Below are 26,750 nucleotides of genomic sequence, written 5' to 3'. Positions count from 1 at the left end.
GGAACAGAGCATCTCAAAAGCTAGGACACTTCTTGAACAAGATGCCAGTAGGGGGCCTTTGGTCACCAAGACGGAGGAAAGTGAATACTGAGCCCATCTGCCGGGGCGGGAGGGAAAGCCAGCGACTTTTGTAGAGTGTTGGCCAACCTGCTGAGGGTGGTGTGGAGGGCAGCCCTGGTGTCCCTTTGCTGACCTCAGGGCTTGACCTGGGCGGCCATCACTTGGCAGACAGAGGCCAGAAGCCATTCTGTCGTGGGCTGCCAGGCCTCCGACTTCCTACAGTAGGTGAGGTGGCCATCTGTCCCTGTTAGCTGGGCCTCCTGATGGCCATGAGGTCATGAGGATGTACCCAGAGTAGTCCTGCAACATCAAGAGGCTGCAGAGGCACTGATCTTTCTGTGGGGATCAGTTGGTCCGTGTCCATCAACCCTGCAGGGTGAGAAAGGTCACAAGCATGAGCCTCCCGCTTTCTGCCCCAGGCCTGGTCAGACTCTATGAGCAGTGCCAACCGTATCCCCATTCCGGGCCACTTGTCCATGAGGGCAAAGACCAGGAGATGTGAAGTCAGATGCCCCTCACCTGCCCCAGGGAGCCTGTCTCCCTGCCTACACGCCCCTCCCACAGGCAGACGGGATGACCAACAAAAGTATACACATGGCCCCTGGTCTGCCTTCACTGCTGTCAGTGAGGGGAGGGCATACCTATGACTCCCACCCTCCAGAAGGCCTGGGACCACTCCCAGGGAAGCAGTCTCAGGGCAAATAGGAGAAGCCCCCAGGGCAAGTGCCCCAGGAGACACCAAGCAATGACCTGGACCTAGCAGCCGGCTCTAACTCGCCCAAAGGGACTCAGGGACAGGAGATAGGACTTGAGAGTATGGACATCTGTCAGGCCAGGCCAGTGTCTCTGAGCCCCTGGGCTCTGGCGTGCTCAGTCCTGCCAGGCTCTCAGCCAGTGCTAGACAGCAGCCTCTGGCAAGGGCTGCATGTAGCACGTGGGGACAGCCGACTGAGGGGCCCAGGGCCTAAAGAAATGTGGCCAGGGCACAGAGAGCCACAATGTCCTGGGGCCAGAGCCCAAACACTGGCGTGTCTCTAGAAGGAGCCCTAGGGACCCACACTGGGAATAAGATAGCAGACAGGGGAACCCTGAGTAGGAGATGATCAGGAGCATATTCCTCAGGCAGGGGCACCTAGGTCCTTCCCAGGAATGGAGGAGGAGGAGCCATAGGGGCGAGGCTCTCTCCCTCAGAGGGAAGGAGGAGTGTGCTAAAGAGAAGATTCTTCATGACACTTGTTAAAGAACAGTAAGGCCAACTTTACTCAAGGGGGGGGGACCAGGGCAATGGGTATCAGGACCACTGTAATGGGGTCTTGCACTGGGGGAGACGGAATGGATTCAACTCTGAATGCAGCATGGGCAAGGGGGAATTTATAGCCAAGGAGCGGGGTAGGGATCAGGGGATGGAAAATAACTAAGAGGAAACAGCAGGGGTCAGTGGGATCCTGGCTAACCTACCTAACAGGACTCTTGCTGAAGGCAGCAGGCCAAGATAATCAGACATCATCTGGGGGGGGGGGGGTGGAGGCTGAGAAACCTGATCAGCTATTGAGATCAACCAGACACGGAAGCTGGAGATTCTGGCTAAACGAACTTAGGAGAGTGCTTATGAAATTAGACAATGCAAAGATGAGCACGGAAGTCCAAAAGTCAAGGCCTTGTTGGAAAGAGCTCAGAGGAGCCTGATTCAAATTTGGTCAGAGAGAGACTCTTTATCAATCCCCCTCTCGTCCAAGGAAAGGAGTGACATTCTTCTTTCCCCTGAAAAGAAGTCCGTGTTCTCACTTGGTTGCCTTTTGCTCATTAAGGATCGGCTGTACCATCTATTTGGAGTTAGGGGTAGAGGGTATGTGCTGGATGGGGTGTGCATTCAGGCATTTACTGAGAGGAATTTCTATAAAAATAAAAGGAAAAAAAGTTAATGGTTGGAAACCCAGTTTCTGAGTCCAGAGATCTGCCAGTTGAGATTTTCCAGATGTTGGGCTTGAGGACAGGACTGGCAATCCAAGAAATTCCCTGATCTTCAGTCTGAATGTCTTTGGTGATGGTACGGGGTGATCTGGTGAAGTTTCTCAGCAGCAGGCACGATGGTGATTTCTTTGACGTTTATGTCAAATTCCCCACCTTTAGCTTGCAGGCTTCTGGAAGAAGGCAGGTTTAGCTTTCAGTGATGCCAAGTCAGGGGAATGGGAGAAGACTGGGAACCCTGTAAGCCAGGTATCAGGATGATTTTTCCCAGAACACCTTGTAAGCATTGGCTCTATAAAGTTAAACCTGGTTTCTTAGAACCGTATGGTCCTATCTGATTCTCTTCATCATTCTGAAATATGACATTCACTCAAAACCTTGGATATTTAACTAATGTTATCCAAATCTAACCAATTATGTCCTGTTACAAGAACAGTTCTTATTGAACTTATTCAAGTAGTTATATTGCCATAGAAATAAGAATATTCAATAAGAGTTTCCAAATTCTCAAGGGATCAGAGAGGGAGAAAAGGTAAGTGCTTTATCTTACAAAAGTATAATCTACTTAACTATTGTAAGTTATAGACAGTTTAAGTGAAAGGGATTCCTTATGTCTGGAAAAGAGAACATTAAAGCATTAGCAGTGTTCTAAAAAATAGCCATAATCATCCTTTAATCTGTTAACTCAGTTCCATTTAATCAATTTATTTTTTTTAAGTAGCCTTCACACCCAGCGAGGAGCCCAGTTTGGGGCTTGAACTCATGACCCTGAGATCAAGACCTGAGCTAAGATCAAAAGTCAAATGTTTGGGGCACCTGAGTGGCTCAGATGGTTAAGCATCCGGCTCAGGTCATGATCTGATAGCTCGTGAGATCGGGCTCTGCCCTGACAGCACAGAGCCCTGCTTGGGCTTCCCCTTCTCCCTTTCTTCTCTCTCAAAATAAATAAATAAATAACCTTAAGGAAAAAAAAAAGAGATGCTTAACTGACTGAGCTACCCAGGTGCCCCCCATGTAATCAATTCTTGTTCCATTTGATCCTGGGTTAGGAGTTCAATGAACCTGTTGACTTCTAAAGATCATGAGAGTTCATTTGATAAGAACATGCCATTGCATCTGTGACACATAACAAAAATAACCAGGATTTGGACTAATGGCATTATATTAGGCCATACCATGGTTAGCAAAGGTATTGACAAATTTTTGTAAATGTTATACAATTTCCAAAATATTTACATTAATAATATTTACCCAAGCAAATCTAGGAAGGTTAAAACTTCTATTTGACAACGCCCTTTTATGCAATTTAACAAATCAAAGAAACCTAATTACTCGAACATCTGTTTGTCTACAAAGTGAAAGAACAGAGCCTTTGAGATTTTCCAGGAACTCTCTAGGAAATTCCAAAGTTAGTCTGAGGTCAAACAAACTTCATTTAGGACTTGATTTGGGGAAGATGAAATTGTCAAAAATGTAAAACACGTTAGCCCTTTTCAATGTGGGAAGTCTTGGTTCTCTTAAATAGTCAAAGATATGATAAAGGTTAGCGTAAAGCACCTGAAATTATTCTGATTAAGATCTTGGTGTCCTAGGCAGATGACTCAAAAGGTTCAGAAGAAAGCTTTTACAATCTCTTAAGAGCAGAATGATATTCTAAGGAAACATCGTCATTCTAACAGAGAGAAAACCAAATGTATTTGCACCAGTGTATTTTTGTGGTTAAAGCTCTTTTTTTTTTTTTTTTAAGACCTTGAAACAAATCCATTCAAGTCTTATTCAGCTTGACTACATGAGATAAGGTCTATTTTCTGCAAACCTTTTACAGTTTTCCTATATTCATTCAAGTATTTGTCTATTTTTCTACATTTTCCTCTTTTCATTCTGGAGCAACCAGTCATTCTATTTTAAAATAAAATACCTCTCTTTTTCCCAGAACAAAAACACATCCTTCAAACTTCATACCTTTCCTTATCGATAAATATATCCTACTTTTCTTGCATACTCTTCATGCGCGGTCGTTTTTCTTCATCCTTATTATTTCTAGTAGTTTTAACTATATGTACTAGTTATGATTTTTAACTGTTTGTAGCCTTTCTCTTACAGAGAAAATAGTAGACAGTAGTGAACTGTCACATGCCAGCATTCTGTATGAGTAAACTAGCAAATTTTATGAACAGAAACGTGTTTGCTTATAGTACAGTTTTTCATGCTTATTAACAGACCTGAATGTACTTAGCTTCTCTATACCATATAAAAACAAAGTGCCAAAAGTATGTAGGTTTGCGATGCTCTGTTCAGCTAATGCAGTTGAAGGGGTCCAGAACATGCCACCCCAAAATATGCCAGTGTGGCATAAGGATTATTTAGAGCTGAAGGCAATTGAGAAACAGTGGACACAGGTAGAACTCTCCGCTCTAGGGGCGCCTGGGTGGCTCAGTCGGTTGAGCGTCCGACTTCAGCTCAGGTCATGATCTCACAGTTCGTGAGTTCGAGCCCTGCGTCGGGCTCTGTGCTGACAGCTCAGAGCCTGCAGCCTGCTTCAGATTCTGTGTCTCCCTCTCTCTCTGCCCCTTCCCTGCTCATGCTCTGTCTCTCTCTGTCTCAAAAATAAATAAACATTAAAAAAAAAAAAAAAAAAAGAACTCTGCTCTAACCCTTTCTGCCAAAACGCAGAACGTAAATTTCCATTTGTAAAAGTGTTCCCTCTCCCATAACAAGACTGGAGATTGCAGAGAGGAGTCTGCAGAACAGATCTTCCTAAACAACCCTGATCTGCCCACAATTATTTCCTAGTCACCTCCCCACAATTTACAGCCCCTAGGAGCCATCCCCCCTTTCCTTTGTCTTGTCTCTTTTCCATAACTTATCCCTTTTTTAAAATAGTATATCAAGTGCCAGAATCTAACAGCTTCTTTGGGTTTTTCATTTCTTTTCTGTGAAGCCCCCATGCACATACAATAAAACTTATATACCTTTTCTCCTACTAATCTGTCTTTTGTTAGTTTAATTTGCAGGACTTGGGTACAGAACCTAAGAGTGTAAAAGGAAAAGTTTCTCCTTCCCTATAGAGTGCTAATTCTATCCAAAAGGGACCATTTTAGTCAAAATTAATGGAGTAAGCCCTGCCTTACTTACCCCTTCACCTACTGAGACGAACTCAAGTTGCCTACAGTAAGTCCTGCCTAATACAACAGTGTCTCCACAAGTAATTAATGGAGGGAGCGCAGGTGCTGACAACACATGAGACCTCTGTCAAAGACTCAGGTCCTAATGGTCCAGTCTTTACCTAGAAGACCCTGTTCGTGTTTCAGTTTACTATTAAGCAAACTGAATTTGGCTCTTTCCAGGGCCATATCTCTCTTCAAAACCCAGCCGAAAGCTGATCTGACATTTCTGTAACCGTCAACAGCTGAGCTGTCTGTACTCTGTGAGGATCAGTTGCAGATGGAGACATGCTGGGGTCAGGCAAACATCTACCCTTACGCAGGCTGGCCTGAGAGTGGGACTCTGCCTGGTTCCTGCCCCTCAGACTCGTGTGTCCGTCCACACGCATGCTTGGAGACACATAGCTGGACCCAGATATACATGCCGCCAGCTACAAACTTAGATGGGCACCAGGTGTGAGCAGACGGGGGGTGGGGGTGGGAGGGAGGAAGGACCAGGTGTACATGCTCACGGACATATCAAGTGCATGTATGCACGTGTGTGCACACATAGCTCTAAGGGCTGTGTGGCCGGGTGCCGTGTTTGGTTCCCACAGGCCATCCTGCCTCTCCCCCGTGGCTCTAAAATTGTGCCCAGGTGTGCCTGGGTGGCTCAGTCAGTGGAGCATCCGACTTTGGCTCAGGTCACGATCCCACAGTCCGTGGGTCCGAGCCCTGTGTCGGGCTGTGTGCTGACAGCTCGGAGCCTGGAGCCTGCTTCGGATTCTGCGTCTCCCTCTCTCTCTGCCCCTCCCCCGTTTGTGCTCTGCCTCTCGAAAATGAATAAATGTTAAAAAAAAATTTTTTTTTTTTTTTAATTGTGCCCAGGTTCTGGGCTCTGTCATGCTGGATAGGTCCAGGGTGAGTCAAGCACTCTCCTAGTCACCCTTCTGGTCACTGGCCTGGCCTGGCCATCCCTGCCAGGGCAGATGAAAAGAGCGGAAAGATACAGGGAGCCCCCGGGATGGAGGTTGTGGCCCTGATGCATACCCCCCAACTTGTCCCTCTGTCCTTTTGTCTGTGCATCCATCCTTTTCCCCACGTGAGCCAAGAAGCAGCTCTGCATCTGACAGAATGCACTGGCCCAGGAAGCCAAGCAGAGTGTGCTGGATACAACATACACAGATCAGCTCCCGGACCCTGCCTAGCCCCTCCTTCTCATCAGGTAGACCTCACTGCACGCTACTGGGCATGAGAGACAACCAGGTGTGGGCTGCCCTGGGTGAGAGAGGCCCTGGCCACCCACCTGCCCACCATCCATTCGTTCAGCTCTAATTGGTGCCCATTTTGTTAGGCAGCAGAGATGGACAGAAAGAGCTTCTCTCGGGGGGTGATGGAAGGGATGGCACATGATGGGGGCACCTAACCCAGTCCTGGGAGAGTCACAGAAGGCCCCCAGAGGCCATGTCCTTCCAGCTGCACCTGGTGGGTAAGCAGGATTTCACCAGAGGGAACAGCCTGGTGCTCTCAAGGAACAAAAGGAACTCAGAGTGGCCCAGGGGTCAGGATGGACTAGGATACATCGCCGGGGCCTGAGTCAGGGTGGGCACCTGGACTTTAGCCAAGAAGCAGTGGGAGCCAAGGTATTAGGCAGGGCTCCTGCCCAAGGTGTGACTGGCGGGTGTTTGCAGGGACAGGAATGTGACTGCCACTTGCTGGGCCGTGTCCTCTGCCCAGGTGTCAGAGCGAAGGCAGGTGTCTACTTATCTCCCTGAGAGGTAGCTCCCATACCTCTTCCCAGTCAGAAGCCGTGTACTTTTGTGAGAATTAAACCTCATTTAGCTTCAAATGCTTTAAACGGTGTACAGCAGGAATTCAGAGGTGCAAAAATAAAATCCACTTTAAAAAAATGTCTCCACTTACATTGAATTCCTGGCTTAAGTTTCCATCCCATTATGTGGCAGAAATTACCCTGGTCAATTCAGGACAAGCCCAGGCAAGTGTCGGTCGGCTCAGTCAGGACCCCATAAGGCCAGACACAAATTACAAATAAGAGGCTTAATTCTCCTTGTTGATGAGAGACTTCTCCCACTCCCTTTCTTTTCAGAATGTCTTTCTCTGTCCTCTTCAGTGTACATAAATCTTTTTTTTAAATATTTATTTTTGAGAGAGAGAGCATGAGCAGGGGAGGGGAAGAGAGCAGGGTTGGGGTGGGGGGACAGAGGATCTGAAGTGGGCTCTGTGCTGACAGCAGAGAGCCTGATGCTGGGCTTGAACTCATGAACCACAAGATCATGACCTGAGCCAAAGGTGGACACTTAACTGAATGAGCCACCCAGGCACCCCTGTACGTAAATCTTTATAATGACCAAGCCACTAGTACTCTGGCCAGTCTCACAGCTCGGGAATGTTTCATCAGGGGCCTGGGAGCTATCTTTATGAAATGCAAACATTGGGACACCTGACTGGCATTCATGATTGGGGGGTGGGGGTGCGGGGCAGTTGTCTAGTTCAAGCCCTACCCTGGGCATGGAGCCTACTTAAAAAAAATTCAAACGTCAAGGGAGGTAGCACACATTCTGGGGTAGGGCAGGCAAAATTTTACTTCTACCCCTCTTGGATTTTTCAAATGGGATGCTAACAAAACAAAAAGTTTCTTAATTTGTATAGTTGAAGAAACCTACACAAAGAGTAACTCGAAGTGGAGGCTTAGAACTCTAGCTTATGAAGCACCTTCAATAAAGAACAATCAATTTGTGGAGAAATGACAGGACAAAGGAAAGCAGGTTTTTGTTTTGTTTTCAGAGACAGAGAGAAGCAGAGAGAGAGAGAATACCCAGCAGGATCTCCACTGTCAGTGCAGAGCCCGACATAGGGCTTGATTTCATGAACTGTGAGATCATGACTTGAGCTGAAATCAAGAGTCAGATGCTTAACCAGCTAAGCCACCCAATCGCCCCCAAAGGAAAGCATTTTTAAGCTTCCAAGGGCAGGAGGAAGCTAATGAAGGTAAATGTACAGGAGGAAACTCATGAAGTGAGGTGTGCTTGCAGGTTCCTCTGGTGCTGTCTCTGGGCTGATAAGTCTGTCCTCAGTAAGAGGGGAGTTTATGTCCTGCCTTTAGTCAGAAAGGGGGAAGTGTAGAGAGAGATTTTACTGCATTTTTTGCTTCTTAATTGCCTTCAGCTCAACGTAATTTTTATGTTAAAAGTATGTTTTGGGGTGACATTCTGATTTCCTTCACTGATTTAATGCTTATTTAATAACAAAACTGGGTTTTTTTTTTGTCCTAATACCTTTGTGGAGAGGTGTTCTGGGTTGGAAGATGATTTTGTTTTTTATTATACTTCCCACAACCCCTTTCTCCAAGGCTGCACCCAAGTTCTTGGAAGAAACTCACTCCTTGGCCCTCTGCTCCCATCTGCTGGCTCATGCAGGTCCCGGGTACAGCTCTGGGCTCCAGAGGTCTACCTTCTTGCATGCCCTCTGCCACTTCCACTCCTTTGAGGGCCCGTGGAAGCTTGCTGGAGCAGTCCCCAGGTCTCTTTACACACAGCAGAGATCTTGTGCAGCCCCTCTCCAGCTCTCTTATGTTCAAACTATCAGGATCCCCTTCACTCCATAGAAGACCAGAAAGTACCACCCAAAAATATATGTTAGGATATCTTTGGCATTAGGAAAATTTTGAGCTGATAATTTTTGAGAAATAGCAGGCAAAGGAGAAGCTCTGAAAATAGAGTCGAAGTTTCCCTTTTGTAAGAGAAATCTATATTTATAAAAGAAAACTCCACTTATAAAGGCATCTCCCTCTCTGAACCAGGAAGAGAAGAATGACTTTAAAATATACTCTTGAGGAGGCTGGGTGGCTCAGTCAGTTAAGTGTCCGACTTCAGCTCAGGTCATGATCTCACGGTTCATGGGTTCGAGCCCCACGTTGGCCTCTGTGCTGACAGCTTGGAGCCCAGAGCCTGCTTCAGATTCTGTGTCCCCCCCCCCCCTTTCTCTGCCCCTCTCCCCTCTCAAAAATGAATAAAAATTTTAAAAATTGCTTTTAATTAACATAAACTCTTACTAATGAAGAAGGCACTTAAATGCAGAACAAACCTCACTCTTGTTTTCTGTACTCTTCCTGGTCATCTCCCATAACTGGCCTCTGCCACACCCTTCTTTCTTTTGTCTGATAAGTGGTATTTAAGCCTGAGTTGTTGTTCTTTTTTTAATGTTTATTTTTAAGAGAGTGAGTGAGTGGGGGAGGAGCAGAGAGTGAGAGAGAGAGAGCTTGCAGAGCCTGATGTGGGGCTCGATCCCATGAACTATAAGATCATGACCCGAACTGAAATCAGGAGTTGGATGCTCAACTGACTGAGCCACCCAGGTGCCCCTAAGCCTGAGTTCTAAGCCATCTTGGAGAGTTACTCATTTTTTCCTAGGTGTCTCCTAATGCATACATGAAGTATGCATGTTAATACAATTATGTAATTCTTTCTCTTGTTAATCTGTCTTATTACAAGGTCCCGCACAGAGAACTTAGAAGGGTAGGGGGGAAATGATTTTTTTCCCCTTTGGCCCCCTCTGGGGGTTTTAGGTAGAGCAATGATGGGCCCCTCCATCAGGACTCACCCTAGCCTCTAACCTTTCTATGTCCCTCTTCCCCTTCTCCTCCTTCTTTCCCAACTCAGATAATTTGTGTCTCCTTCATAGCAAGGAGTGCTATAACAATGCACTTTGAGGACAGAAGCCAAAGGCCTCGCTGGAGTGGAGTGTCTGATGGGGTAAAAAAGACAAGAAAGGGACACTGACTGGATTGGGGAGAGTGGTTGTCCAAAGCCATCGATTCATTCCCTAAAATGTGACGCCTGCTTGTTTCGAGGGCTGGGTGCTGGGAGACACTCACCGAGGAGACACTTAGACCCAGAAGACAGGAGAGGGAGTTTTTGGGAAGTAAGTGAATAGGGGATGGGGCAAAGTCCAGGGTTTGGGGATCAGCAAGGAATTCCACTGTTGAGATCATAGTCCCGTTGACCATTCACCTGGATTTGCCAGGACTGCCCAACCTTAGTATTCACTTCCTGTGGTCCCATAAAGATTCATATAATTACTATAACATGTGTGTTACAATTTTAGAGTCTGAGAAAATGTCACCAACCAGATATATATATATTTTTTCAAGTAAATAACCCGAGATGGGAAAAAAATTTTTTTTTGCAGATACCCTTTGTAGAGAGAAATTAGAATCTAGCTAGTGCCTAGGTGTAAGGGAATGTCCTTGCAAATGCCATGTGTTAACATTCAGGACCAAGTCAGGCATCAGTCCACAGTCCAGGGCAGAATGGCAGATTGGGAACCAGGGAGAGCAGGGCTCTGACAAGCGGGGCCATCCTTGAGAACAAGAGAAGACAGAGCAGGAGGAGGCCGTACTCTGGGAGGCCAAATTGAGGCCAGTTCCAGCCTAGCTAGGAGCCTCAGGGACTCTGGGTTGGCTGAGTGAGGAGGAACGCATGTGCTCTGGGAGGCAGATGGGGTGAGGGCAAGGCCTGCTTGGTGGGTGCCAGGCACAAGGTTGATTGCATCATATGTAGGAAAGCAGAGAAGGGACCCTCATCTCAGCCTCTGGTGTCTTTTCAGGCAACCATTTGGTTACAACTTGAGAGAGACTGGGGGCATGGGTCCTTTTAGCCAGTGTGTGGTGCTGACATCACAGATCTGACATCAGTGTCCCCGGGCCACCCTGGGGGAACTGGCCCCCGCAGTTCTTGAGGCTGAATGAGTCTGAGGCACGAAAGGCATGCTCTTGCCTGGCTGGTACACTGGGGCCATTGTTTTCAATAGATGAAAGCTATGCCAGCTGGAAGAGGTCCATTCAGGCCCAGTGTTTACACATCAGGAGCCCAGGACCAGAGTGACAGGAAGTGACTTGCCCACGTTACAGAACAAGCAGGTGGCAGAGCCAGGGCTTGCCCATGGATCTCTCAGCCCTCCACTCTGGGTCAAGATAATTTTGTATGACTGTTCCAAATGGACACATAGGTTGCTTCTGCCCTTTGGCTATTGAGAACAATGCTATAATGAACGTGGATATACAAATATCCCTTCAAGACCTTGCTTTCACTTCTTTGGGGTACCGACCCGGAAGTGGAATTGCTGGATCATCTGGTTGTTCTATTTGTAATTTTTTTGAGGAACTTCCATTGTTTTCCACGGTGGTTGCACCCTTTTACATTCTTGCCAACAGTGTAGAGGGGTTCCAGTTTCTCCACATCCTCACCAACACTTATAATTCTCTCTCTCTCTCTCTCTCTCTCTCTCTCTTGCTTCTTATGGTAGCCATCCTAAGGGTGTGAGGTGGTTCCCTTTTTATAAAGACACCAGTCATACTGGATTAGGACCTACCCTGATGACCTCATCTTAACATGATCGTCGATCTGCAAGGATCCTATTTCCAAATAGAGTTGCATTCTGAGATACTGAGGGTTAGGTCTTCAACATAGAGTTTTAGGGGGACACAATTCAGCCTCTCATACCACCCCCAATCCAGGGTCTGCCTTTTAATCCATCTATCTGTGTAGACCTATACAGATAGTACATGTCTGTACTGAGTTAAATAGTGTCCCCACCGCCCGGAAGATTCACGTCCACCCGGAACCTAGGAATGAGACCTTATTTGAAAATAGGGTCTTTGCAGGTGTGATTAAGGTAAAGATAAAAATGAGACCATACTGCATTAGGTTGGTGCCTATATCCAAAGACAGCCTCCTTGTAGGAGACAGAGAAGGGGACACAGAAGGAGATATAAAGATGGAGTTGCAGATCAGAATGATCCCACTACAAAGTAAGAAACCCCGAGGCAAGGAAGGCTTCTTCTCTAGACCCTTCAGAGGAAGCATGGCCCCGCCAGTGCCTTCAGTTTGGACTTCTGGCCTCCAGAACTGTGAGTGGATAATTTTTTTTTTTTTTTTCCGATGTTCATTTATGTTTGAAAAAAGAGTGAGAGCAACAGGGGATGGGCAGGGAGAGAGGGAGGCAGAATCCCAAGCAGGCTCGGCTGGCTGTCAGGGCTGAGCCCAGTGTGGGGCTCAGACTCAGGAACGGTGAGATCATGACCTGAGCCGAAGCTGTAACCGACTGAGCCACCCAGGTGCCCCAGAGTGGATCATTTTTTTTTATTGTATTATTGTATTAAGCCACCAAAAATGTGTGGCAGCCCCAGGAAACTAATATACCTTCTCTCCATCTACGGCATCTACCCACTTATCACCCATCTGCATGTGACATGGAGCGAAGTGCTGGCCCAGATCCTCTTTCATAGGCTCTCCAGGGTCTGGCAACCATGCGCCCGCGCCACAATGGCAACCATTGTGACCCCCAAAGTCGCTCGCTCTAACCGATGTGTCGCGGGGGATTGGACGGGGCAGGGGGGTGGGGCTGAGAGCCTGGAGAGGGCGGAAAGGCGGCGGGAGCATGGCTGCGCCTTGGCGGCTGCGGGGACAGTTACGGTGGCTGCGGCGCTGTCCCGGTTTCGGTTTCGGGGAGGGCCCTCGTGGCGCCCAGTGAATTGACCGGGCGAGGAAGCCCCTTGCCGGGTCTCCGGAACCGCGAGGACGCCGCCCGAGCACAAATCGGATCCTGGGTTAAACACGTCAGCGTGGGAGCCCCTGCTTCTTTAGAAACTGCAAGTTGAGCTCTATTCAACTAAGACACGCCAGATCTTTGAGCACAGATCCCATTCATTCATTAACTGGGCACTGTCTGAACGGTATTTTTACAATGTGAAAATACTACCTGTTCGTTGTTATATAGCTCAAAAAAGGCATAGAGAGAGGTAAAAGTCACTTGTAATCAATTTCTCCATCCTCAGAGGATCACTGTAAGTTATTTTGGAATCCACCCTTTGAAACTTTTTCTTAGGCATGTAATACACACGCAAGGGATTAAACCACAGCATGCTTTTGTAACCTGCTTTTTTGTTCACTTACCAGACAATGGTCTATTTCCCACTTTATAAAAAAAAAATTTTTTTAATGTTTATTTTTAAGAGAGAGAGAGAGAGAGAGACAGAGACAGAGACAGAGACAGAGAATGAGTAGGGGAAGGGCAGAGAGAGAGGGAGACACAGAATCTGAAGCAGGCTCTAGGCTCGGAGCTGTCAGCACAGAGCACGTTGCTAGGCTCAGACCCATGAACGTGAGATCATGACCTGGGCCAAAGTCAGATGCTCAACTGACTGAGCCACCCAGGCGCCCCTTGTCTATTTCCCACTTTAATGTGGACTTACACATTCTATTTTTTATACATACAGCATATTCCTAAATTTTTATAGGTTTATTGTGTAATGACCAAAACATGAGTCTAAGACTTATATAGTGATTTAATTTTGGTAAAAATATTCAAAACACATGGGTGCATCACAACAATCTTTTCCAAAAACTTTATATCACTTAAAAAGTATTTTCACAGATCCATGGCTCAAGTTATGCCAATAATTAACATTTTTTCATGTGTCATCTGCCATTCACACTAGCAGTGGGAGTTCTCTCTGTGTGGCCTCTTCATACCTTTTCTAACATCACCTGAGACAGGTCTGAGTGGGCTTCTCATTTTCTTTTTTTTAATATTTATTTATTTCTGAGACAGAGACAGAGCATGAGCAGGGGAGGGACAGAGAGAGAGGGAGACACAGAATCAGAAGCAGGTTCCAGGCTCTGAGCTGTCAGCACAGAGCCCGACGCGGGGCTCGAACTCACAAACCGTGAGATCATGACCTGAGCCAAAGTCAGATGCTTAATCGACTGAGCCACCCAGGCGCCCCTGGGCTTCTCATTTTCTAACCTCAGCAAGATGTTATAGGCTCACCTGACTTTTTGGATGTCTTGACATGTTGTGTCATCACCCTCCAAGGAATCCTGTTTCTTTTTAGAGAACAGCGCAGTGGATCTAAATGTGGGATTCAAATGTGTTTGTATGTAGCTAAGGCAGCTTCATCTCTGAGTTTGAGCTCACAGACTGGTGCTCGTTGGGTTTGGGTACCTTTGACTGTGACATTGTGTATATTCTCTCTTTGCTCTTGCAGACCCCCCTCTTTCTCATTCCTGCTCTGTGCTCCAGGGCATGCACTGACCCAGAAGGATGGAATCAAAAGGCTCCCTTGTTCCCTTGTTCAATTGGTTTTGGCCAACGGGAGGCATCAGCAGGAAATGAGTTTTTTTTTTTTTTTAATTTTTTTTTTTAACGTTTATTTATTTTTGAGACAGAGAGAGACAGAGCGTGAACAGGGGGGAGGGGCAGAGAGAGAGGGAGACACAGAATCCGAAACAGGCTCCAGGTTCTGAGCTGTCAGCACAGAGCCTGACGCGGGGCTCGAACTCACAGACCGTGAGATCATGACCTGAGCCGAAGTCGGACGCTCAACCGACTGAGCCACCCAGGCACCCCAGGAAATGAGTTTTGAGAGAACTCAGCTCTCTTCCTGTGGTGCCCCACAGGGTTGACTTCATCCTCTCAACTGAAGACCACATTTTCTTATCAGACATCCTCTCCACATAGTTACCCTCTTAAGTTTTGGTAACAAATCACTCCCCCTCCGCCTCACCCTTACCCAGAGAGAGGCTCCCTGTTGGACTGGCTCCAGGAACCATAATCATCCCTTGCAGTTTTCCCCAAACCCTGAAACTCTTGTTCCCTGATTAAACCCTCCTCAATTACCCAGCATAAGTATGCAATCAAATCCTGCTGGGGATCCTAACTGATACCAAAGGATGAAGGGTGATTAAAAAAAAAATTTTTTTTTTTAACATTTATTCATTTTTGAGAGCCAGAAAGAGACAGAGCACAAGCGGGGATGGGGCAGAGAGAGAGGGAGACAAAGAATCTGAAGCAGGCTCCAGGCTCTGAGCTGTCAGCACAGAGCCCTATGCAGGGCTGGAACTCACTGACCTTGAGATCGTGACCTGAGCCAAAGTCAGATGCTTAACCGAGTGAGCCACCCAGGCTCAGGGTGATTTTATTTTAATGTTTGTTTTTTTTTTTTTAACTTTTCTGTATTTTCCAAATTTTTCACAATTTTTTTTTTGTGTTTATGAGTTTTTAAAATGATACTAAGAAACATCATACAAATCTTTTTGATGAGGGTCAACTTGAGCCACTAGTGTTCCAAGGGGCAAATTTTTGGAAATACTGGCACAAATCGTGCCTAGAAGGTACTCCCCAAATCTGTAACACTTATCTCTGAGTAGTGTGGGATGAGGGTAGCTTCTTTTCCTATTCCTCCTATAGAATATGCATGTTTACAATGAACGTGTCATTTTTACAAAAAGACAAAACTTTAAATTTTGGGGGGAATTTTTGGGGAAATGTGCACGTTTTGCTACTTAAAAGCAAAGGACAGGGGTACCTGGGTGGCTCAGTCGGTAGAGCATACGACTCTTGGTTTCAGCTCAGGTTATGATCTCACGGTAGTGGGTTTGAGCCCCATATTTGGCTCTGTGCTGACAGCATGGAGCCTGCTTGGGATTCTCTCTCTCCCTCTCTGCCCCTTCCCTGCTTGCACTCTGCTCACGTGCTGTCTCTCAAAATGAATCAATAAACATTAAAAAAAAAAAGAGTAAAGGACAGTTGACTTTTTCTGTAAATGGCCATATAGATAGTAAACGTTTTAGTGTTTGCCAGCCAAGAGGCAGAATCAAGGATGTTATGTAGGCGTTTACATAACAAGAGAGAAAATACATTTCCACAAAATTCTATTGACAAAATTCAAAGTACAATAATAATCAAGTGCATTTTTTTTGTAATATGGGGCTACTAACGAAAAGAATGGAATTCCTTTATTTTTTGGAAATAACATGGCACTTAATTAGGGCTCAAAGTGTATGTTTCCTATCATCCACATTGATTGCAAATGTTCATCTGTTAATGTTGATATGTAATGAGATATTACGTATTGCCTCTTTGAAGATGTTTTTCAATAGTTAACAAAAATTGATATATTAATCCACAACATATTAAATATTAATTTGAACATATTCATATTAAACATATTCATATTATGAATTAATATGAATGTATTTATATTAAATTGAAAGTATTCATTCTTATATTAGATTCTTACTTGCCTTTTTAGTATGTCATTACACTACAGATTAATCAATTCTTTTTCTTAAATGTTTATTTATTTTGAGAGAGAGAGAGAGAGCATGAGTGGGGTAGGGAAGAGAGAAAGAGGGAAGGAGGGAGAGTGAGAATCCCAAGCAGTCTCCACACTGTTAGTGCAAAGCTGGATCCGGGGCTCAGTCTCGTGAACTGTGAGATCATGACCTGAGCCAAGATCAAGAATCAGACACTTAACCACTGAGCCACCCAGGCACCCCCCAGTTAATCACTTCTTTAAAAAATTTTTTTTTAATGTTTACTTATTTTTGAGAGAGAGAGACAGTGTGTGAGTGGGTGAAGAGCAGAGAGAGAGGGAGACACAGAATCTGAAGCAGGCTCCAGGCTCTGAGCTGTCAGCACAGAGCCGGAGGCGGGGTTGAACTCACGAATGGCAAGATCATGACCTGAGCTGAAGTTGGAAGCTTAACCAACTAAGCCACCCAGGTGCCCCCCAGATTAATGACTTCTAATTGAAGATTATGTGGAAGATCCTCAATTGCAAAGTTAAATGGATTTTGAAATATAGAAGTATTCTTTCCACTTGCACTGATGTCTGACTAACTCTGCTGGAACTGTAGTTTGAGCTCAGAAAATATATCTGCTATAAATTTAGGTAGGAATGGGCATCTTGCTTCTTGTTTAATCTTTTGACAGCGCTGGAAGTGTAAAAAGCAGCTTGGTATTACTTGTGACTGTTTGTTAAAATGATTTGGTCCGAGAATAAATTTCATATGTAAATGCCATTTTGACTTGTAAATTTATGTTGACTTCATTAAGAAACAGTCTCAAATCTACAACAAAAAGCTGATTTCCAAAGTCGTTCAGTGTTTGATAAGACTAGCTGAGGGCAGTTCTTGTTTAGAAAAAAAATGTGTTTTACATTTTTTTAAGTTTATTTTGAGAGAGAGAGAGAGAGAGAGAGAAACATGAGCGGGGGAGGGGCAGAGGCAGAGAGAGGGAGAAAGAGAATCCTAAGCAGGCTCTGCACTGTCAGCACGGAGCCTGATGCAGGGCTTGAACCCACCAACTGTGAGATCATGACCTGAGCCAAAGTCGGATGCTTAAGCCGACTGAGCCACCCAGGTACCCCTTGTTTAGAAAAATTTTAATCTCATCCCCAAGCTCGAAAAGATTGTAAACTGATAATGATGGTAGGGCAAGTCAAGATACTCAGTATCTGTTTCTGATGGAACTTCCCAGAACTGACGATTTTTAAGTCCATGAGAATGAACAAAGTTTACCATTGACACTAGTGGTTCACAAATACATGACAGATTCAAATATTTTCCACAAAGTACCTGCCAATGAATAATATGATGAATAACCATAGGCTTGAAACACCTGACATTTTTGCAAGCTTTGTAAATTTGCCTATCTAAGCCTTTTTCTGTTCCGTGTTTTTTTATTACCATCAGTTGTAACATATATTAACAGATTCCACATCAGGTTGTACTGAATTAGTGTTTTCTCAGCTTCTTTGAAATATTCTTGGGGCACCTGGGTGGCTCAGTTGGTTAAGCGTCCAACTTCAGCTCAGGTCATGATCTCACAGTTCATGAGTTCAAGCCCCGCATTGGGCTCTGTGCTGACAGCTCAGAGCCTGGAGCCTGCTTCAGATCCTGTGTCTCCCTCTTTCTCCATTCCTCCCCCAGTCGCAGTCTGTCTCTCCTCTCTCTCTCTCTCAAAAATAAATAGAGATTAAAAAAAAATTTTTTAAAGAAATATTCCTGCCTGTAGTTGTCCCATGCAGACTATTCATAAAGTCTAATTCTTCAGTAATTGCAAACTCTGCATCGACTTCCTGAATAAACAGCAGCAACTCAGGCGCCTGGGTGCCTCAGCTGTTGAGCATCTGACTTCCGTTCAAGTCATGATCTCATGGTTTGTGAGTTCAAGCCCTGCATCTGGTGAACACGAGTCTGCCTTCAGGTAAAACATGAGCCCCGTTTCAGCTAAGCCCCACTTCTCTCTCTGCCCATCTTGGGACTGCCCCTGCTGGGATTCTCTCTCTCTCTCAAAAACAAACAAACAAACAAACAAACGACAACAAAAAACAGCAATAACTGAGCAGTATTAGTAACATTTGCCGATTCATCAAGCCAAAGAAAAATCACTCAGAATCATATGACCTGTTTTTAAATTGATTTCTTTTTCTTTTTTTTTTAAAGTAGGCTTCATGCCCAGCACAGAGCCCAACACGGGGCTCAAACTCATGACCCTGGGATCAAGACCTGAGCTGAGATCACGAGTTGGATGCTTAACTGACTGAACGACCCAGGAGCCCCTAAACTGATTATTGATGTTTCTACCCACATCCTCAATTCTTTGAGCAACTCTTCTCACCAAAACACTAATAGTCTTTATTTTTACTTTTGTTTATTTAAGTTATCCCTGCACCCAATGTGGGGCTCGAACTCATGACCCTGAGATCAAGAGTCACATACTTCTCCAACTGAGCCAGCCAGGTGCCCCCCAAAACACTAATAGTCTCAAACACACTTTAGGTTTTGCAGGCCAAGAGGCAGAATCGTACATAGGTTATGAAGGTACTTACGTTCTAGGTCTTATTTTCCAATGATAAAAATAAAACTATTTGGGGGGGAAACTACCATGTTTCCTTCCTTGACAAGGGTCAATCCCACCACAGTGGAATTCAATTGTTAAAATGAGTGGCCACTGCCAGTTTCCTCATGTCATTTGTGTACAATCACCAATTAGCATCAATGCCAAGGTGTCAAGTGACTCGATTTTCTTTTAATCCCACTAAGCCAGCAATCACTTCACATTATGCTGAAGAAGAAAAGTCACCAAAAACAGGCCAAGAAATGTTCACTGCTAGAGGGCTTCTTGCTGCTTTAAGTGTGATATTTACACGGATGAATATTTCTCCAGCTTGGAGTTTGTCTGCTATAGCAACCAACTTCATGAGCGCAAGCGAGCAAATGTCTTCTGACATGACAATCACTTTTGAAACAAACCCTTATTTGATCATGACACATTTTTAAACATGTGGCTTTAACCACCATTGTTTCGCACACCCTGAAATGTATTTTTTTCATCCCAACGTTGTCATAAAAAAATAATAGAAAATTTCATTGTCACTGCCTGATAGCACTAATGCTTACTGGTAGTAGCCCTCAAGTTTAGAAAAATTAACTTTGGAACTTCAGTCATGGTCAGCCAGAAGACAGTCTTTCCTCCTCCACAGGGAAATAAGTGTTTTTGGAAGCACTGTCCAAGTTGTTTGGGGCCACCTCTACATTGCCACTGGATAAGGAGGCCTGAAACTTGACTGTCTTCCGGAAGGAGGACTTTGGTTAATAAGCATGGAAAGATATCACTTCCTTTTCTCCTTGGTTAGCTGACGCAGGACAGGAAGGCTGGGGGTTCTTCAGCCTCTCTGGGAAATCCCTTCTGTTGGGATAGCTCAGTGTATTATAAATCTTGTCCAGTTTCCACACTTCATGAAGTTTTCCTTTATACGCCATCTCATCAACAGAGCTACCCCGGAGGTTTAGGATTCTTACTCCTACGTAGTGAGTGACAAGTAAGGCCTCAAGCCAGGTCTTTGCGTTCTGTCTGGTCCTTTAATGACAACCACCTCCACAGGAGAAAGGAGGTGGGGAAAGGCACCTGAGCCTGGGCGTGGGCTGGGGGTGAGAGGCACCTTACGGACCTTGTCGACACACCTCAGCTCCTGTGCCGTTTTGCGCAGGACGAGCCCGAAGAGGGAATGACGCGCACTGTCCCCCCCACCCGTCAATTCCTAGTCATGCCACGATCCTCTTCGCTGTATATGTACGGTGCGTTCCAAATTCCCAGTAAGTATATCCTCGGCGAATTGAGCTGCGTGAAGCCGGCAACCGGCACTGCAGTTGCCCCTGGCACCACCCCCAGGGGCGTGCGCGCCCCTCGGCTGTGAGTCCGAGACCACAACCCCTCCGCTCTGCACACGACCCCGCGGGAGTCGGAGCGGCGGACAGAAGGCGCGCGTACGCGATCAGGGCCACCGGGGCCCCAGGGCGGCGCTCCAGCTGCGCGCTGGGCGGTGGGGTTGGGGTAGGAGGAGCTTGGGAGGGGCGGAGCCTGGACGGCGGGATCCGCGGTGCGGGGGCCCGCGCCCACGGAGCGGCGCCCACGGAGCGGCGCCCGGCGCGGTGGGGTCTCCCAGGCGGGCCGCGCACTGGCAATCGGGCCCTCGGACAAGATGGTGCGTTCCCCGGGAGAGGAGAGAGGGGCTACTCCCCCGGGCGGCCCCGGCGAGGCACACGGAGCTCCCACCCCGCCGGGAAAAAGGCGGGGGCGGTCAGGCCGCACTGTCTCTTTAAGACCGTGTTCCCGCTAACACCGACGGTGAGTAACCTGGCCCCAAGTCCTGGGAGAAACCCCAGAAGGGTAGGCGGATGGGAATAGGGATCTCTGGGCGTGGAATTTGGGGAAGTTATGAATGGGAGGGGGCACCCTGCTTTGAACCACAACCCAGCCCGGTACCTTGTAAATTTTAACAGAGCTCCTGGAGCGGGCAGTGAGACTAAGCAAGGCCAAGTTCCAAAGGGAGGAGAGTCCCTCCACCTGGCTTCAGCGCCCACACGGCATAGTCCTTCGTAATCTCGTAATCTCGGTAAGCCCAGTAATTTGTGGGGGTGAATGCAAGAAGCTTCCGGCCTCGTGGTGGGTGGGGAGGCAGAGGATCCGATGACTGCTGACTGTCAAGTGGCTTTGGGCAGCTGGTTCTTCATGAACTTTCCTGGGCTGAGAGGTGGAGCCTTCCCTGCCTCTGCGTCTGGCCCATCCAAGAAGGGGCATACAGCATAATAAGCCTTAGGACCTCAGAGAGAGAGCACAGCAGGAATCAGTGGAGAGGAGGATGGCAGGACTGTGCCTCCCTGGTGCCCACTGGCAGTTGCCCCACTGGGCATGAGGGAGGAGAGGCTGAGTGGTCTGATGACACAGGGTGAGCAGAATGAGGATTGTGAAGTCACAGAAGTGGGATGCTACAGCTGGGGGCCTGGGGTTGGCTGCCTGGCAAGATTTGGAAAGGTGTTGCCCAGGAAGATCAGTACTTTCTGCCAGTGGAAGGCCCTCTGGGATCAGCAGGGCACGGTGCCTTCCTGGTGCCCACGGTGGACTGATGAGTCGGGTGAGGCCACCCTACCACAAGGGTCCCCCTCCCTATTCTATACAGGAATGAAAACAGTCCTGGGTCCATACTCTGGAAGCCTAAATACCACCCACACCATGTGGAAGGAAAGCAGAAAGACTGAGTGGCACATCTTGCTGACCCCATTTCTCCCAGACCACCTCCTGGGCAGACCCTTGCTCTGTCCATGCCCAGCTCTGTGAGCTTTCTGTTTGTCCTGAGTACCTTCCAGGATTTGGGGTTCCAGGGCTCTGGGGAGTACGCACTGGAGAGCAGATGAATCCCGAAGATCACCACTGACTCCCACCCTCCTAACTTCTCCAGATGCAGAGGCCTCCATGGCTGTGATAAGCCTTCTGTTCCTGGCAGTGATGTATGTTGTTCACCACCCCTTGATGGTCAGCGATCGGATGGACCTGGACACACTAGCCAGAAGTCGGCAGCTGGAGAAGCGGATGAGCGAGGAGATGCGCCAGTTGGAGCTAGAGTTTGAAGAGAGAAAGCGGGCAGCTGAGCAGAAGCAGAAGGCAGAGAACTTCTGGAGAGGAGACACATCCAGTGACCAGTTAGTGTTGGGGAAGCAAGACATGGGGTGGCCATTCCAGGCTGATGGCCAGGAGGGGCCACTGGGCTGGCTGCTGGGAAACCTGTGGAATGCTGGCCTCTTCTGCCTTTTTCTCGTCTTTGAGCTCCTGCGACAGAACATGCAGCATGAGCCGGCCTTTGATTCCAGCAGCGATGAGGAGGAGGAGGAAGTCCGTGTTGTGCCCGTCACCTCCTATAACTGGCTTACTGACTTCCCCTCGAGGGAGGCCCTGGAATCCTTTTACAAACACTACGTCCAGAATGTCACCCGTGATCTGTCCTGCACCTGCGAATTCGTAGAGAGCTTTGTGGATGACCTCATTGAGGCCTGTCGGGTGCTCAGCCGCCGGGAGGCTCACCCACAGCTGGAGGACTGCCTGGGCATCGGGGCTGCCTTTGAGAAATGGGGAACCCTTCACGAGACTCAGAAATTTGATATCCTGGTGCCCATTGTCCCTCCGCAGGGCACTATGTTTGTGCTGGAGATGAGGGATCCGACCCTAGGCCGCCGCTGTGGCTCTGTGCTGGTGGAGTCGGAATGTGTGTGCAAACGTGAGAAGATTCTGGGGGACGTGCTGTGCCTGGTGCACCACCACAGGGATCACTCGGCTCTCCTAAGCAAGTGTAGCAGCACCATCAAGGTGGCTCTCTGCACTGGCTCCCACCTGGACGTGTGCAAGACAGTACAGTGGTTCCGGAACATGATGGGCAATGCCTGGGCCCTTGTGGCCCACAAGTATGACTTTAAGCTCAGCCTCCCACCGTCTACCACCTCCTGCAAGCTCAGGCTGGACTACCGCTCAGGCCGCTTTCTCTCGATCCACTTGGTTCTGGGGGTGCAACGGGAAGACACGTTGGTCTACTTGGTGAGTCAGGCTCCTGACCAGGAACAGCTCACCAGTGTGGACTGGCCTGAGTCCTTTGCAGCCTGTGAACACTTGTTCCTGAAGCTGGTAGGGCGTTTTGCTCCGGAGAACACCTGCCACCTCAAGTGCCTCCAGATCATTTTAAGTCTCCGGGACCTTCAGAGCTTACCCCAGGGAGCATCTCGTCCTATCCTCACCTCTTACCACTTCAAAACGGCCCTCATGCACCTGTTGCTGCGGCTGCCCCTAACAGACTGGCAGCACAGCATGCTCTCCCAGCGGCTCCAGGACATCCTCTGGTTCTTGGGCCGTGGCCTCCAGCAACGGTCCCTCCATCATTTCCTCATTGGTAACGCCTTCCTGCCCCTGACCATCCCGATCCCTAAGACATTTCGGAATGCTGAGCCTGTCAATCTCTTCCAACACCTGGTGCTAAACCCCATGGCACACTCACAGGCAGTGGAAGAATTCCACAACCTTCTGACCCAAGTGAAAACGCTGCCCTGTGCCCCATTGGCTGGGGCACATTAATGTAAAGGCCATTAAAAAAGGGGAGAAGGTATTTCTGAATCCTCAGGCTGCCAAAGAGTTTATTTTTCAGGACACGTCAGTGGTATGTGTGATGTTTACCTTGCCAGTGGGGGGGCTATGATAGACGAAGACACTTTACGGGGTACCCGAAGTGCTCATAAGGATGGGGTCCAACCTGTAGGGTCTGATCTACAGTGTGTCTTCTGAGGTTTTCTTCTCCTGCCTTTTAGCATGACCCAAAGAGGGCCCAGGGAAACGGGTGTTATAGGAGGATCTTGCAGCTAGAGTTGAAATCCAGAGGCGGCCTGTGAAGTTGTGTTTTGTATCAACACTGGAAGTGAAAGAGAACCAGAGAATACCTCCGTCGCAGCTTATTCCTTTTTGTGAATGACTCCCAGCAACATTCCTTGCAACCTGGTTTCCTGGTTGAACTGTTAGTTTAATTCACATCCAAGCTGATAGCGCATCATTTTATCCTAAATACCTGTGAAGGCAATTGCTTGTGTGTTAGGATCTAATTTTTCAGACCTTCTCTATTTGAAGATATAACCAAGATGTTTGTTTTCCTTTTCTTAATTTAGCCCTATTTTCATATATGAAGTAGAATATAATACAGCTGTTTTTATGAATCTGAAAGAAAACTCCCACTACTACCCAAAGAATTCATTAGCACTGATTCACAAATATTAAGTCAATGGTGATCTATTTCATAATTGTGTAAATTTAGTGTATTTACTAAAATTAATGACATAGCCAGCATCTAACAAGCTTCTCAAGCCTGGAACCAATGTTATAAAACCCTTACAGAGGACAGTCTTTTTTTTTTGGCGGGGTGGGGGGCGGGTGGCTCTGAGATGAACAATTAGTGTTTCTAAAGGGAGCCATTTGTTTTGTCAAATGAAAAGGTTTAACCCCCATGTGTAGCCGTGCTTTTTCTCAGTCTGTTAATGCCTTTGTATTCTCTTTTCAAAGATGACAAAGGGAGTTTTTTGAACTATGTTTGCGGTTTTGCAAAGCAGGATCATCACAATCCAGGCCCGTTGCCAGGGTCGGACAGGAAGGGACTGTGGAGCAGTCCAGCTCCAACAAAGTCGTGATTCTGAAGATACGATTGGTGGATTTTTCCCGTCTTTCAAAAACCTGGGCATCCTGATGAGGAGGCTTAAGAAAAGTGACTGTAGTTGTGGGTGTGGTTGTTTTGGAAATAACAATGCTGTTCCTTCCCTGCATGCCAGGAAGATCTGGGGAGGAGAACCTGGCCGCACATTTAACTCGATCACAGGGGGGTTTAGATGCTGGCCTGGTGGGCTTTTGCTGTATCCACACCTCTCCCATGGCAAAATTAAATTACAAATTTATGTCCCAGAAGCTGATGCGAGTCAATATTTGAGGCTCCTACCGCACATTAATGGCTGTGCTCCGTGTTATCTGCTGATACGTGCCAGGTACTGCTTTCAAGCTAAGATGCAGTGATGGTTGGTTCCATGCTCGTTGGGATTTTGATGTTTTAGAAACATCCATATTCTTTTTGTTTAGAAAACAATTTGTTGATGTTTTAGTTCTGAATCAATAAAGGAAGTTATTTTGTGTGTCAGTTGGAATCTACATAATAACACACACAGAAGACCAGTATTCTCACATGCCTGTTCCCAACATGTTCATGTTCTCCTGATAGCTTCATCCAGTACATCCTGCTATTTCTCAATGCACCTTGAACCAGTCTGCCCTGAGGTTTCCCAGTGGCATGGCCAGTAGCCAGGAAAGAATAATTCAGAATGTTATTCATTTTCATGGTGCCCAAACAAAAATATCAGCCAATTTAAAAGACTGCAAACAACATGCAGAAGCTGTAGGAGGCACAAATCTGTCAAGTTGAAAGGTAGTATGATGTTCTAGAGCTCTGTGGTTTCCAGTCTAGTAAGAGGTAAGAAAACAGGAGCGAACAGAAGACAACAAAGGGAACAGTCAGCGAAGCTTGGGTGGGGCAGAGGGTGTTAAGAACGAGTATAGAAAAAACAAGTAGTAATGGAAAGAACAGAGCTGTTGTGCTCTGGGAATACTCTTACAATGAAAGGGGAAACTTCTCTAGATAATTTAGGAAGCTGAGCTTTATTCTAAAACAATTCCTGGCCGGCACCCAGGATACCACAGGAGTTCTAGTAATGGTTATACTTAACGTTCATTGAGCATTGCCAATGGTCCAGGCACTGTTCTTAATGCTAAGTTACCTCTAAGTGAGGTAACTCATTTAGTCCTCACACTATAACGCCATGAAGTGAGGGCTTTATCCCTTCCATTTTACCTATGAGGAAACTGAGGCACAGAAATGGTACACACTGGGGCGCCTGGGTGGCTCAGTCGGTTAAGCGTCCGACTCTTGGTTTCGGTTCAGGTCATGATCTCACAGTTCCTGGGTTTGAACTCTGCGTTGGGCTCTGTGCTGAGAGTGGGGAGCTTGCTTGGGATTCTCTCTCTGTCCCTTCCCAACTCGCGCTGTCTCTGTCTCTCTCAAAATAAATTTAAAAAAGAAAAAGAAATGGTACACAACTTCCTCAAGGTCACATAGCTAGTAAAAGGCAGAGCCCGGAAGAAAGTGCATGTCCTAGCAACCTTCCAGCATGGTCTTGGGAATATCAAGATGTAGGAGTTAACATGCTTTGAAAAGCTAAAAGCACTACATTAAGATAAAGGGTGGTGTGTTGTTTAGAAATTCTAGAAGACAGAAATTGTTGGTCCTTAGCCCAGTCTTTAGGTCAGGAGTTTCGTATCACGTACAAAAATTAAAGGCATTTGCTCAGAGGCCAAAATGAACGTAAAGCCATTTGCACTACATGCCTGTTGAGTCCCAGTGACTTGTTTATATCATGAACTATATTATGATACAAGCCAGCTGCAGGATGGAAGGTCAGGGAAAATTTGAAGCCAAAAGATTGTTCAGGTCGCCAACCGATAACGGTATCGTTCCTCACCTAAAGGTTTTTGCCATTCATTTCGGGGAAGTAGATCTTGGTAAGGAGTGAAATGGGGAAGGGGAATGGCCCCAGTACTGCTTTTCTGGCAGACCAGGAGTGGGGGCGGGAGGCACTACTTGGGGTGTGTGCAGAGCAATTGAGTTTTGCATACCACTGATACCACTGATAAATCATTCAATCTTTTGGCACCCTCCACCCAACTAACCCCTCGAGAAACAAAGACGGCATTCAGATCTGGAGGTGAATGACCCGCCTGCAGGGGGCGGAGCTGGCTCTCCCTCCCAGCACAGGGAGCCCCAAGCAGTCCAGTGAAGGGGTATTATCTTCACTGTTTTATAAACAG

At 46.9% G+C, this 26,750-nt stretch overlaps 1 protein-coding gene and 1 long non-coding RNA gene across 5 annotated transcripts; one reads left to right on the top strand and one right to left on the bottom strand.

Moving 5' to 3' along the window:
• Positions 1–1,698: 1,698 nt before the first annotated feature.
• On the bottom strand, positions 1,699–20,892 carry LOC122216375. The gene is made up of 2 exons (XR_006200861.1): positions 20,805–20,892; positions 1,699–1,954 (listed from the first exon to the last, which is right to left on the bottom strand). It is a non-coding gene; the product is annotated as an uncharacterized LOC122216375 (long non-coding RNA).
• ITPRIPL1 (ITPRIP like 1) lies at positions 20,449–25,029 on the top strand. 4 transcript variants are annotated; one of them, XM_042933124.1, is made up of 3 exons: positions 21,331–21,453; positions 21,778–23,253; positions 24,408–25,029. In XM_042933124.1, the coding sequence occupies exons 2-3, from the start codon at positions 21,792–21,794 to the stop codon at positions 24,530–24,532; spliced, it is 1,587 nt and encodes a 528-aa protein (XP_042789058.1). In that variant the 5' UTR covers positions 21,331–21,453; positions 21,778–21,791; the 3' UTR covers positions 24,533–25,029. The 4 variants fall into 4 exon arrangements, with proteins under 4 accessions (XP_042789061.1, XP_042789060.1, XP_042789058.1 ...); XM_042933127.1 differs by lacking the exons at positions 21,331–21,453; positions 24,408–25,029 and adding an exon at positions 20,449–20,666 and having other exon boundaries at positions 21,778–23,474; XM_042933126.1 differs by lacking the exons at positions 21,331–21,453; positions 24,408–25,029 and adding an exon at positions 20,845–20,934 and having other exon boundaries at positions 21,778–23,474.
• The last annotated feature ends 1,721 nt before the right edge of the window (positions 25,030–26,750 follow it).

Source organism: Panthera leo, chromosome A3, assembly GCF_018350215.1.
Source record: "Panthera leo isolate Ple1 chromosome A3, P.leo_Ple1_pat1.1, whole genome shotgun sequence".
In the NCBI taxonomy this organism is placed as follows: domain Eukaryota; kingdom Metazoa; phylum Chordata; class Mammalia; order Carnivora; family Felidae; genus Panthera; species Panthera leo.
Note: the sequence above shows the minus strand (reverse complement) of the source record. Positions and strands in the feature narration are given on the sequence as shown.